Source organism: Eriocheir sinensis, chromosome 18 (genome assembly GCF_024679095.1).
Source record: "Eriocheir sinensis breed Jianghai 21 chromosome 18, ASM2467909v1, whole genome shotgun sequence".
NCBI lineage: Eukaryota > Metazoa > Arthropoda > Malacostraca > Decapoda > Varunidae > Eriocheir > Eriocheir sinensis.
In genome coordinates this window covers 13024983-13037482 of record NC_066526.1, presented here as the reverse complement: position 1 = coordinate 13037482, position 12500 = coordinate 13024983, and the positions used below count along the sequence as shown (strand labels likewise).

The 12500-nt window shown below is 43.0% G+C and overlaps 2 protein-coding genes across 3 annotated transcripts in view; both read left to right on the top strand.

Moving 5' to 3' along the window:
• LOC127000319 (uncharacterized) overlaps window positions 1–12500 on the top strand; it is a 135219-nt gene that overhangs the window by 58431 nt on the left and 64288 nt on the right. The window lies entirely within an intron of this gene.
• On the top strand, window positions 461–3856 carry LOC127000321 (cannabinoid receptor 2-like). The gene is made up of 2 exons (XM_050863905.1): window positions 461–1854; window positions 3020–3856. Exons 1-2 carry the CDS (start codon window positions 1090–1092, stop codon window positions 3488–3490), a joined length of 1236 nt encoding a protein of 411 aa, XP_050719862.1. The 5' UTR covers window positions 461–1089; the 3' UTR covers window positions 3491–3856.

Below are 12500 nucleotides of genomic sequence, written 5' to 3'. Positions count from 1 at the left end.
CCAACATCCTGCCCTCTCTCTCTCTCTCTCTCTCTCTCTCTCTCTCTCTCTCTCTCTCTCTCTCTCTCTCTCTCTCTCTCTCTCTCTCTCTCTCTCTCTATCGTGTTCATCAACGCCTCGTTCGCTCACACTGTAACTCAAGCTCCTCCTCCTCCTCCTCCTCCTCCTCCTCCTCCTTGCACTCCTTTCACTCCTTCATCTGCTCCTCCAATGCCATATTATTCTCCTCTTCTTTTCCTCTTCCCCCTCACCTCCTCCCCTCCTCCTCCTCCTCCTCCTCCTCCGCCCCCTTCTCCTCCTGCTCCTCCTCCTCCTCCTCCTCCGCCTCCTTCTCCGCCTCCTTCTCCTCCTGCTCCTCCTCCTCCTCCGCCTCCTTCTCCGCCTCCTTCTCCTCCTGCTCCTCCTCCTCCTGCTCCTCCTCCTCCTCCTCCTCCTCCTCCTCCTTATCCTCTTCAAATTCTCTCGTTCATTTGGCGGTCAGTTTCACTCGGGAGAGAGGAGGAGAGAGAGGGAGAGAAGGAGAGAGAGAGAGAAGGGGAGGAGGAGGAGGCGGGGAAGACACGAGAGACATGCGTGTGTTCGTGCGTGGGTGTTTTTGAGGACGTGACAAAATCAAGAACAATAAACAGGAAGAACGGAAGATGTCAACAGGATCTAATCACAAACGCTTTTAGGACTTAGAAGGATTTGTGAGTCACGGAAATGTCCAGTGTGTCTCTTGCTTCCCGCTTCCTGCTGGGCTCATAAGGAATCGGAACCCCTTTGTCTGAAGCTTAAGGGGAATCTGAACTCCTCTGTTCCAATTATAAAGGGGATCAGAAACCTTCACATCTCAACGGAACAAGGAGATTAAGCACCGCCTTGTCTTGGGGGTCGAAGAGGATCAAGAGTGGCTCTGTGTCGCGAGTACTGAAGGATCAGACCCTCTCTTGCCTTAGTAATACGAGGAGGAAGGAAGATTGAGGCTTCAAAAATCACTACCCAATTAGTAAAGGGATCGTGTGTTACCTTACGACCGGATCCAACACCAGGGACACACTACAGGAGGATCACGTCTTCCGGAGTCAATACGAGGAGAGAAAAGGGATCATGGATGTCACTGTGATAGATTCCAACACCACTGAGACGCCGGGGAACAGTGTGGAGGTCGAGGGTAACATCACATGCACTGACAACTGTTTTCTCTTCGGGTTACTGATAGAAAGGCCTTTGGATATACTCGTTGTCATACGCTTGCTGCTCTCCCTCCTTCTCTTCGCCTGTTCCTGCCTCACCATCCTCGTAACCCGGCGTAGCACAAAGCTGAAGGAGCGCCAATCAGCCACGTTCGTCACCAACCTGGCTGTCACTGGCGGCCTCATCGGGTTCCTGGTTTTCGTGTTCTCAACGGCGCACCAAATCCACCGAATGTCTCGACGCAGCATCGCCTTAACACTAGTCCTCGTCCCTCGCATCCTCCACGCCGTCACGACCCTCACCCTCACCTGTTTAACCCTCGACCGATACCTGGCGCTGTGCTGGCCGCTGCGTTACCCCGCCTTGCTGACTGACGCCCGGTGCCTACAACTCGTACTCGGGTCCTGGCTGCTCCCTGCGCTGGTGGTCGGCACGGCTTGTATATTTGGGAAAGGCCTCACTCCCTGCCCTGACGTGAGACCTTACCTGATTACCTACCTGCTTCTCTTCACGTCCGCCATCGCCGCTGTCATGTGGATGTATACTCTCATTGCAAGGGAGTTTCGGAGACCCATAGGAGGCGCTGTCGGTGGGGAGGAGATGGCTTTGGCGAGGAGACGGACGGCGAGGGAGCTGATGGTTGTGGTGATGGTGAACCTTCTCCTGGCTACCCCTGATGTAAGTTTGTGTGTTTGTGTTTGGGGGGGGTAGTGAAGGGGTGTTTGTGTGTGTATGTGGTGGGTAGGAAGTTGTGATTATGCTGTACGGGGAAGGCTGTGTGTGTGTGTGTGTGTGTGTGTGTGTGTGTGTGTGTGTGTGTGAGTCTTCAGGTCATGAGGGATTTCCATAGATTAGCATTTCCTGTAGATTATGTTATCTCTCTCTCTCTCTCTCTCTCTCTCTCTCTCTCTCTCTCTCTCTCTCTCTCTCTCTCTCTCTCTCTCTCTCTCTCTCATTTTACTTGTTGCATTTACTATTCATGAACCAAGTCTCTGTTTTCTCTAGCGTGTACCTTCTCTCTCTCTCTCTCTCTCTCTCTCTCTCTCTCTCTCTCTCTCTCTCTCTCTCTCTCTCTCTCTCTCTCTCTCTCTCTCTTCGCTTTTCTGTGCACCACTTTCCCTCCTCCTCCTCCTCCTCCTCTTCCTCTTCCTCCTCCTCCTCCTCCTCTTCCTCCTCCTCCTCCTCCTCTTCTTTCCTCTTCTTTTTTGGGGAAATTAGGTTCATTTATTTTATGGATCGCGCGCGCACACACACACACACACACACACACACACACACACACACACACACACACACACACACACACACACCTGCCGACTCACCTTGTCAGTCTCTTAAGTGTCTAATAAGTGGCGTTGATGAATGCCTGAGAGAGAGAGAGAGAGAGAGAGATTGATATAATTCTTTAATGTAATATATCTGGTATGAATCTGAATTTCTATGTATGAGGGAGTGTTTATGTATGTATGTATGTATGTATGTATGTATGTATATGTGTATGTAAATGGGTATACGTATGTTTGTGTATATGAAAGAATGTATAAGTTTGTCTGTATCTGAATATATGAAGAAATCTCATTATATAATTATGTATGTATGTATGTATGTATGTATGTATGTGTGAGCCTTCGCCTCTTACATTAACTATTTCCAGAGGCCGATACGGAGATCAGTCGGGTTCTAATGAGTGTTTATGTAGGTTCATGGCACAGAGGAAGAATCAAACCACCACCAGGGTCATAAAACTATCCCTGTAAATGCCCACAACTCCTACGATAGCCTGGTCGAAGTATATGTGCTTGGACGCCGAAATGTTTAAAAATACCGCCCTATGTATCACCAGGTGGGCACGAAACTCTACCTGCTGACCTGCCCCACGACTCTGCCTGTCCTGTACCACGTGGCGCCTGTCCTCCTGCTGGCTCACCTGATCTGCTTCTACCCGCTCTACGCCTGGAAGAACCGCGACTTCAGGAGCGCCGCGAAGGACGTCTGCGTCTCCTTCAAGGGCTCCTGTGGCAGAGTCCTATCAAGGGTGTCCTGCAAGATGTCCTTAGTGCGGGATTCCATAACTCGTGTGTCCCTGAGTAGTGTTTCCAGTGGTAGGATGTCCTCTACTGCTACTACTGCTACTACTACTACGGCTATTTCTGCTTCTGCTACTGCTGATGGTGTTGGCGATATTCCAGTAGAGAGGGAATTGCCTGCTACTGCTAATCCTACTTTTTCTGCTTCTACTTCTTCCTCCTCTTCCTCTTCTTCCATCTCCTCTGCCTCCCCTTTAGGAGAAGACAATGTTACCTTTCAGTCTTGATATGTGTGTGTGTGTGTGTGTGTGTGTGTGTGTGTGTGTGTGTGTGTGTGTGTGTGCGTGAGTGTTTGTCTTTCTTTATCTTCTCGCAGTTAAATAAAGGAAATGTTCATGCAAGATACTTTTGTTTTGTTTATGTGTGTGTGTGTGTGTGTGTGTGAGAGAGAGTTATAAAGCTTCTGTGATTTAAAGTATTTCATTCCAATATCCTCCTCGTATGCTTTTGTCGATATTATTATTATTATTATTATTATTATTATTATTATTATTATTATTATTATTATTATTATTATTATTATTATTATTATTATTATTACTATTACTATTATTAACGCCATGTACCTGTTGCTGCATAAAATTGTAAGCAAATAGCGAGTTTAATATATTCCCTCTGCTGTTGTTGTTGTTCATATTATTATTATTATTATTATTATTATTATTATTATTATTATTATTATTATTATTATCATCATCAAGAAATAGTCAAGAAAAGTAGTTTGTGATTTACCATGAAGTTAAAGTACCTCCGTTAGTCTCTCTCTCTCTCTCTCTCTCTCTCTCTCTCTCTCTCTCTCTCTCTCTCTCTCTCTCTCTCTCTCTCTCTCTCTCTCTCTCTCTCTCTCTCTCTCTCTCTCTGTCGTTTAATATTTCATGGCAGTGATTTGCATAGGATAAGAGAAAGAAAACGAGAGAGAGAGAGAGAGAGAGAGAGACAGAATATTCGATGACCACATTATTACACTCATGAAGTCAGTTAATGTGTGTGTGTGTGTGTGTGTGTGTGTGTGTGTGTGTGTGTGTGTGTGTGTGTGTGTGTGTGTGTGTGTGTACAATATTCTTGCCTTTCCAAACATTTATTTAATTATTCCATTTTTATCTGAATTATTTAGAGAGAGAGAGATTTGTTCTTATTAATATTACTTGGATTTATTTTCGTTTGTTTTGTTAAAGTGAAGAGAAAATATTGTTTATGAATGATTGTTTTATTGTGTGAAGTGCATCTTACCCTCCTCGTCCTCCTCCTCTACCTCCTCCTTTTGTTTTCCTCCTCCTCCTCCTCCTCCTCCTTCCTTCTCCTTTTCTGTCTGTTCATCCACGCACTTACCCTCCTCCTTTTTCTCCTCCTCCTCCTCCTCCTCCTCCTCCTCTATTTTTATGTTCCTGTTCTTTTTCTTTTTTTTTCTCTTCCTCCTCCTCCTTTTCTTCTTCCTTTTCTTGTTCTTTTCTTTTCCTCTTCCTCCCTCTTCTTTTCTTTTTCATCTTTTTTTTTCTTCCTCCTTCTCCTTTTCCTCTTTTTCTTGTCCTTTTTCTTTTCTTTTCCTCCTTTTGTTTTTCGTTTTGTTTTGTTCTTTTCTTTTCCTCCTTTTCCTCTTTATAATGATCTTGTTTTTTCTTCTATTCCTCTTTGTCCTCCTCCTCCTCCTCCTCCTCCTCAACCACCATCACCACCACCACCATCATCACCATCATCACCATTTCGCTTATTTTTCCTTTTATTTCCCCCTCTCGCTCCTCTCTTTTCTCTTATCATAAGCGTGAGGATGAAGGATATAATATTACTACAAAAGCTTTAGTGGGATCGAGGCTTCTGAGGAAAGGATGAGGAGGAGGAAGAAGGTAGTTATGAAAAGGGGGGAAGGAGGAGGAGGAGGAGGAGGAGGAGGAGGAGGAGGATTGAGGAGAAGGTAAAGTGAGGGGATAATGAGAGAGAGAGAGAGAGAGAGAGATGTGCCATGTCATCATTCTTCTGGTGGGCACTCACACACACACACACACACACACACACACACACACACACACACACGTTTCCCCTCTGTTGCTCCCGAGATCATTAGTTCTTCCTCCTCTCTTCCCCCCTCACCTCCTCCTCCTCTTCCTCTTTCTTCCTTCCTTTCCCTCTCTCTTCCTTCCATTCCCGTCTCTCTTTTCCTCCTCTCTTGTCCTCCCCCTTTTCCCTCCTCATATATTTTCCTCCATTCCCTCCTTCGTCCTTCCTCCCTTTCTCCTTTCTTCTCTCTCCCTTCCTCTCCTCTCTTTTTCCTCCTCCCTCTTCCATCCCCCATTTCTCTCCTCTCTCTTTCCTCCACTTTTTTCTCTCCTCCCTCTCCTTCCTTATTCCTTCCTCCTTCCTCGTCCTCCTTCCCTGTTCCTTCACTTCCCTTCTTTCTCCTCTCTCCTCTTATATGTCACCCCTTCACCTCTTCTTTCCTTCTTCCTCCTCCTCCTTCTTTCTCCTCTATCCTCCTTCTTCCTCGTCCTTCCTCCCTTCACCTCCTCTTTCCTTCTCCTCCTCCTCTTCCTTTCTCCTCTCTCCTCCTATATCTCATGCCTTCTTCCTCGTCCTTCCTCCCTTCATCTCCTCATTCCTTCTCTTCCTCCTCCTCCTCCTCCCCTCCCCCCCTCCTTAAGGATCTCTCACGGTGAATAGGACTTTAAAAAAATTCTCGGAGGCTCTTATCTGAGTCCTCCTATCAAGGGTCCGAGGATGGGACTTTTTAGGAGACTTTCTGCCTGAATTTTTTCCCTCTTTTTATTACGTTTGTTTTTCTCTCTTATTGCCTTTTTATTCAGTTTTCCTTTTTTCCTGTTTTTTTCCTGTTTTTTTTCCTTAGTTTTGTTTTTCGTTCGTTTTCCTGTTATTTTTTTGCTGTTTTTCATGTTATTTTCTCTGATTTTTCCTGTTTTTTCTTGTCTTTTTCCTGTTTTTTTTCTTATTTATGTTTTCCGTTCATTTTCCTATTATTTTTTTCGCTGTTTTTCATGTTATTTTCTCTGCTTTTTCCTGTTTTTTTTTTCTTATTTTTGTTTTCCGGTAATTTTCCTGTTATTTTTTTTACTGTTTTTCATGTTATTTTCTCTGCTTTTTTTTCTTATTTTGTTTTCAGTGTTCCGGTAATTTTCCTGTTATTTTTTTACTGTTTTTTTTATTTTTTTCTGCTTTTTTCCTTTTTTCTTGTCTCCTGCTTTTTTATTTTTTTCGCTGTTTTACATGTTATTTTCTCTGCCTTTTCCTGTTTTTTCTTGTCTTTTTCCTGTTTTTATTCTTATTTTTGTTTTCCGGTCATTTTTCTGTTATTTTTTTCGCTGTTTTACATGTTATTTTCTCTGCCTTTTCCTGTTTTTTCTTGTCTTTTTCCTGTTTTTTTTCTTATTTTTGTTTTCCGTTCATTTTCCTGTTATTTTTTTCGCTCTTTTTCATGTTATTCTCTCTGCTTCTTCCTGTTTTGTTTTTTTTCTTGTATTTTTCCTGTTCTTTTTTTTCCTGATATTTTATTCATGGTATTTTTCTCCTCATTAGGTTTCTTTCTTATCTGTTTTTATTTACTCTATTTTCTGTTTTCCTTTTTCTACATTATATTTTCTCAATGGGTTTTTATTTTCTTGCATTTCCCATTTTTTTTCTGTCCTTTTATTTCCCCTTATTAGGTACCTTTTTCTTTTCTTACATTCATTTCTAATTTTTATGTTCCGTTTTTTTCCTTATTTTATTTTTTCTTCGCTCTTGTTTCCTTCTTTTTTTCTTTATTGCGTTCGATTCTTACGGTTTCTATTTACGGAGGACAACACTTGAACTTATTTGCAAACACTCTAATGTGCAATCCATAGCTTCATGAGGCAAGGCTGTCGAAGGGCCTGGTGGGAGTGGTGGTGGTGGTGGTGGTGGTGGTAGGCCCCTCCCGGTTGTAGAGCGGGCGTATTTTATTTCAAGTGGCTCCCGTGGTTTATGACGCTTCTTTGGCCGCCGCTGCCCTTAAGTACTCCTCTTGACTTCAGCCGTTAAATTCAGGGTTGGCTGATGGTTTTGACTTCTCTGTATACATCAAAGACATATTCTCAGAGGTTTTGGGGTTTCCACACCCACATTTGATAAGGCTTTCGTAGAGGTTGTGTATTGGGGGAATCGAACGTGTGATCTCTGGGTTGTGAGTTGAGTGTTCTAACCACCACGCTAATGTCCCCGTGCTCTTCTCTCTCTCTCTCTCTCTCTCTCTCTCTCTCTCTCTCTCTCTCTCTCTCTCTCTCTCTCTCTCTCTCTCTCTCTCTCTCTCTCTCTCTCTCTCTCTCTCTCTCTCTCTCTCTCTCTCTCTCTCTCTCTCTCTCTCTCTCTCCTGTATCGAATTGACTCATGTTTCCTCTCCACTTTTTTTTACTTTTCCTCCTCGCCTCAAATTCGGTCCACCATCACTCGTGTTTTCCTCCGGGACTTTAGGACTCGCTGCCTTCCCTTCATTTTTCCTTTTTCTTTCCTCCAGTGGTCGTTTTTTCCCTCTATTTTTCTTCTTTTTTTCCCTCCATCTTTTGCTGTATTTTCCCCCAGTGATCTTTTTCATCTTCTTCTTCCACTGCTTTCTTCCTTTCCCTTCTTTTTTCCCTCCACTTCTTTATTTTCCTCCAGATTTTTACTTCTTTTTCCTCCTTTGTTTTCCTCCTCTTGATACTTTTCCTCCATATCTCCCTCTTGTTTTCTTTCCCTTAACCATTTTCCTCCACATCTTTTTTTCCTCTTTCCCTTAACATTTTTCCTCTTTTTTTCCTCCTCTCCTCCAACATTTTCCTTTTTTCCTCCTTTCCTCCAACATTTTCCTTTTTTCCTCCTTTCCTCCAACATTTTCCTTTTTTCCTCCTTTCCTCCAACATTTTCCTCTTTTCCTCCTTTCATTTTCCTCATTTTTTCTACTTTCCCCCAACATTTTCCTCCTTTTTTCCTCCCTTCCTCCAACATTTTCCTCTTTTTATCCTCCTTTCCTCCAACATTTTCCTCTTTTTTCCTACTTTCCTCCAACATCTTCCTCTTTTTTCCTACTTTCCTCCAACATTTTCCTCATCTTTTCCTCTTTCCTCCAACATTTTCCTCTTTTTCCTCCTTTCCTGCAAAATTTTCCTTTTTTCCTCCTGTCCTCCAACATTTTCCTTTTTCCTCCTTTCCTCCAATATTTTCCTCCTTTTTTCCTCCACTCCTCCGACATTTCTCCTCCTGACCATCAATCTTTCCTCCATTTTCCTCCTCTTTTTTTTTTCCTTCCACATTTTCCTCACAAACTTACCAAAACGTCTTTCCTCCAGAGAATCGGCCGCTGTTTTTCCTCCCTTCTTGCTCTCAACCCATAATTTCCTCCTCCGGGAGAGAGAGAGAGAGAGAGGATTCATAACAGACTTAGACACTAACTGAAAGAAAAAGGGAAAGAAAGAAAGGAAGGAAGAAAGAAAAAAAGAAAGAAAGAAAGAAAGAAAAAAAGGAAGAAGGAAAATATAAGGAAAAAAGAAACAAACAAAGGAAATAAGAAAGACAAACAGATAAACACACACACACACACACACACACACACACACACACACAGACAGAGAAACAAACAAAGGCGGAAGTAAAACTATTTCTTGCATTATTAATTCGTAAACTCATTAGAGAGAGAGAGAGAGAGAGAGAGAGAGAGAGCAATGTCTTGTATCATTAATTCTGTAGCTCATTTTCTTCATCATTTATTCATTGCTTTGCCTTTGTGCGTGTGTGCGTGCGTGTGTGTGCGTGTGCGAGTGCGTGCGTGCGTGTGTGCGTGTGTGTGGAGAGAAAATTTATACACACACACGTAACCTTGACTTTCCATCCATTCTTTATTTTCCTCCACTTTCTCCCTCCACTTTTTTCCTTCCACTTTCTTCCTCAACCCCCCTAAAAAATATTCAGGTGGGCCAAATCATCTCCCGTTGCCGAAATTTTTTTTGTTTTTTGTTTTTTTGTTTTGTGTATGTAAATTTTAGGCCGAAAATCACACATGGGAACTGAAAGGAAGGAAGGAAGGAGGTAGAGGAGGAGGAGGAGGAGGAGGAGGAGGAGGAAGAAGTAGAGGGAGAAGAAGAAGAAGAAGAAGAAGAAGAATGAAGAGGAGGAGGAGGGGAAGGAGGAAGAAGGAGAAAAAGAAGGAAGAGGAGGAGGAATTGAAGACGAAGAACCAAAAGAAAAACGAATAAAAAAAAAATAATGAAGAAGACGAGGAAGAGGAAGAGGAAGGGACAGAAGGAAAAGTGAGAAGAAGAAGAAGAAGAAGAAGAAGAAGAAGAAGAAGAAGAAGAAGAAGAAGAAGAAAAGGAAGTGAAAAATAGAAAAGAATAGAATATGAGAGAGAGAGAGAGAGAGAGAGAGAGAATGCGATAATGAAAGATAAAGAGAGAGAAGGGGACAAAAGGGAGGTAATAGGTTGAAGGTAATTGGTGGAGTTCTCGGAAGACTAAAAATAAAATGAAAAATAAAAACTTCCTTCGAGGTCAAAGTTGTTCAATAAGTCATAAAATTAAGTTGCCGTTCGTCGCTTGATGGCATGTTTTTTTATTTTTTTTATTGCTGCAACACATCGTTAGAGGGCAGGAGGAGGAGGAGGAGGAGGAGGAGGAGGAGGAAGAAGAGGAGGAGGAGGAGGAAGGAAGGAAAGGAAACCACAGCAACAATCACAACAACAGCTACATCATTAACTCTACCAAGAAGAAGAAGAAGAAGAAGAAGAAGAAAACAAGATAAGAAAACAAAATAAAAGATAAAAACAAGAAAAATAATAATACAATGGAGAGACAGGAAGAGGAAAAGGAGGAGGAGGAAGACAAGGATGAAAAATAAGAGGCGAAGAAAAATAATAAAGGAGTAAGGAAAAGAAGAGGAAGCAAAGGAGGAAAGAGAAGAGAAGATGGAATGAGAAGAAAAGGAGGAAGACAAAGAACAGGAGAAGGAGGAAGAGACGGAATAAAAGGAGGAAAAGGAGAACAAAAAGGAACAGGAGGAAAAGGAAGAAAAGAAGACAAAAGAAGAAAAGGAGGAAGAAAAAATGAGGACAAACAGGAGACGGAGAAATAAAAGGAGGAAAAGAACAAAATGGGAAAAGAAGAGGAGGAGGAAAAAGAAGAAAAGGAAGGAGACAAAGAAAAGGAGGAGGAAGAGGAGCAAAATAAAAAAAAGATAAGATAAGGAAAATCAAAAAATATAAAAACAAGAAAAATGATAATACAATGTAGAGACAGGGAGAGGAAAAGGAGGAGGAAGAGGAATAAGAGGAGGAAGAGGAGGAACAAGAGATGGAGGAATGAAAGTAGAAGAAGAAGAAGAAGGGAAGAACATTAGGCGCGTCCGTTTATGCACTCCACCGGTAGTCGCGAGCGGGAACAATAGATGGCGTTGTCTGTCGCTCACTCACACACACTTGCACAACTTGAGGCATTCAGGCGCGCACAAAAGACCCAGAAGATGATGAAGAGGGAGATTACATGGCGGGGGAGGATGCAGATGTGTTGTTAGGGGTCCATTAGCTATTATTGCGACGAAAATCCAAGCTCTTCCCTCCTCTCTCTCTCTCTCGGTAAGATATGTTCGTTATTACCAACAAAAAAACGACTACATTGGTTTATTTTCTTATGCGAATCTTATTAACAGTGTTGCATATTAGGTCATTAGCTATTATTGCGACGAAATTCCAAGCTCCCCCCCCCCCCCCTCTCTCTCTCTCTCTCTCTCTCTCTCTCTCTCTCTCTCTCTCTCTCTCTCTCTCTCTCTCTGGGTAAGTTATGTCCATTATTACCAACAAAAAAAAAAAAGACCAAGTACTTAATTTTCTTATGCGGATCTTATTAACAGTGTTCCAGATTAGATCATTAGCTATTGTGGCATTCCAAGCTCTTCCTCGTTAAGAAATGTTAGTATTGTTATCATTATTGCCAACTCAGAAGCCAACGCCAGCTCCCATATTTCTTCCCTACTAATACTTTTTTTCTTGTTTGTTTTCTTATGCGTCTCTTATTAATAGTGTTGACCAATAGACCATTAGCTATTATTATCACATTCCAAGTTATCCCTTATTTAGAAATGCTAGTTGCTATTAGTATTACCAGCTAAAAAAAAAAAAAAAAAAAAAAAACGGCAGCTGCTGAACAGTTCTCCGCCTTCGTCAAATTGTCACAAATACTTCACTACTCAAACGCCTCCGTGGTCTAGTGGTTAACGTGTCTAGCTACGATACCGAGGGCCCAGGTTCGGATACCGGCCTGGGCAGTAGGCGTGCAACTTACCCAGCTGTGTATGCCCCGTACTTTACCTCCGTCTGTGTTTGTCTGTCTGCCTCTCTCTCTCTCTCTCTCTCTCTCTCTCTCTCTCTCTCTCTCTCTCTCTCTCTCACCTGTTACTCTTGAAGGTGATGAGGCGCGCTTGTGAAACTTCGCCACCTCATATACATTCTCTCTCTCTCTCTCTCTCTCTCTCTCTCTCTCTCTCTCTCTCTCTCTCTCTCTCTCTCTCTCTCTCTCTCTCTCTCTCTCTTTTCCGTGTCTTGCTCCCTTATCAAGAAATGTAATTGGAGAGAGAGAGAGAAGAAAGAAGAAAGAAGAAAGAAGAAGAAAGGTAGAGAAAACCAGAGAGAGAGAGAGCATTAGGTTAGGCCATTCGATATCAGCCCTTCACCAGATGCTACAAAAGAAGAGAAAGTGTCCCTAATGTTCTTCTGTCCCTCGAGGGAGATGGATGAAGGGATGGGCGAGTCGACCTTTGGAAGAGGGGGAAGATAAGGAAGGAAGGAAGGGTAGGGAAGGGGAGGGAAGGAACAGGAAAGATGGAAAGGAAGGAAGGAAGGAAGGGTAGGGAAGGGGAGGGAAGGAACAGGAAAGATGGAAAGGAAAGAAGGAAGAAAGGAAGGGTAGGGAAGGGGAGGGAAGGAACAGGAAAGATGGAAAGGAAGGAAGGAAGGAAGGGGAGAGGGAAGGAGCAGGAAGGATGAGTACGGAAAGGGGAAGGAAGGAAAGGAAGGGGAGGAAAAAATGGGAAGGAAGGCAAAGATGGGGAGGAAAGGAACAGGAAAGATGGAGAGGAAGGAAGGATGGAAGGAAGGAAGGGGAGGAAATGGAGAGGTAAGGAACAGGAAAGATGGAAAGGAAGGAAGGAAGGAAGGAAGGGGAGGAAGAGAAGGAAATGGAGAGGTAAGGAACAGGAAAGATGGAAAGGAAGGAAGGAAGGAAGGGAAGGAAGAGAAGGAAATGGACAAGT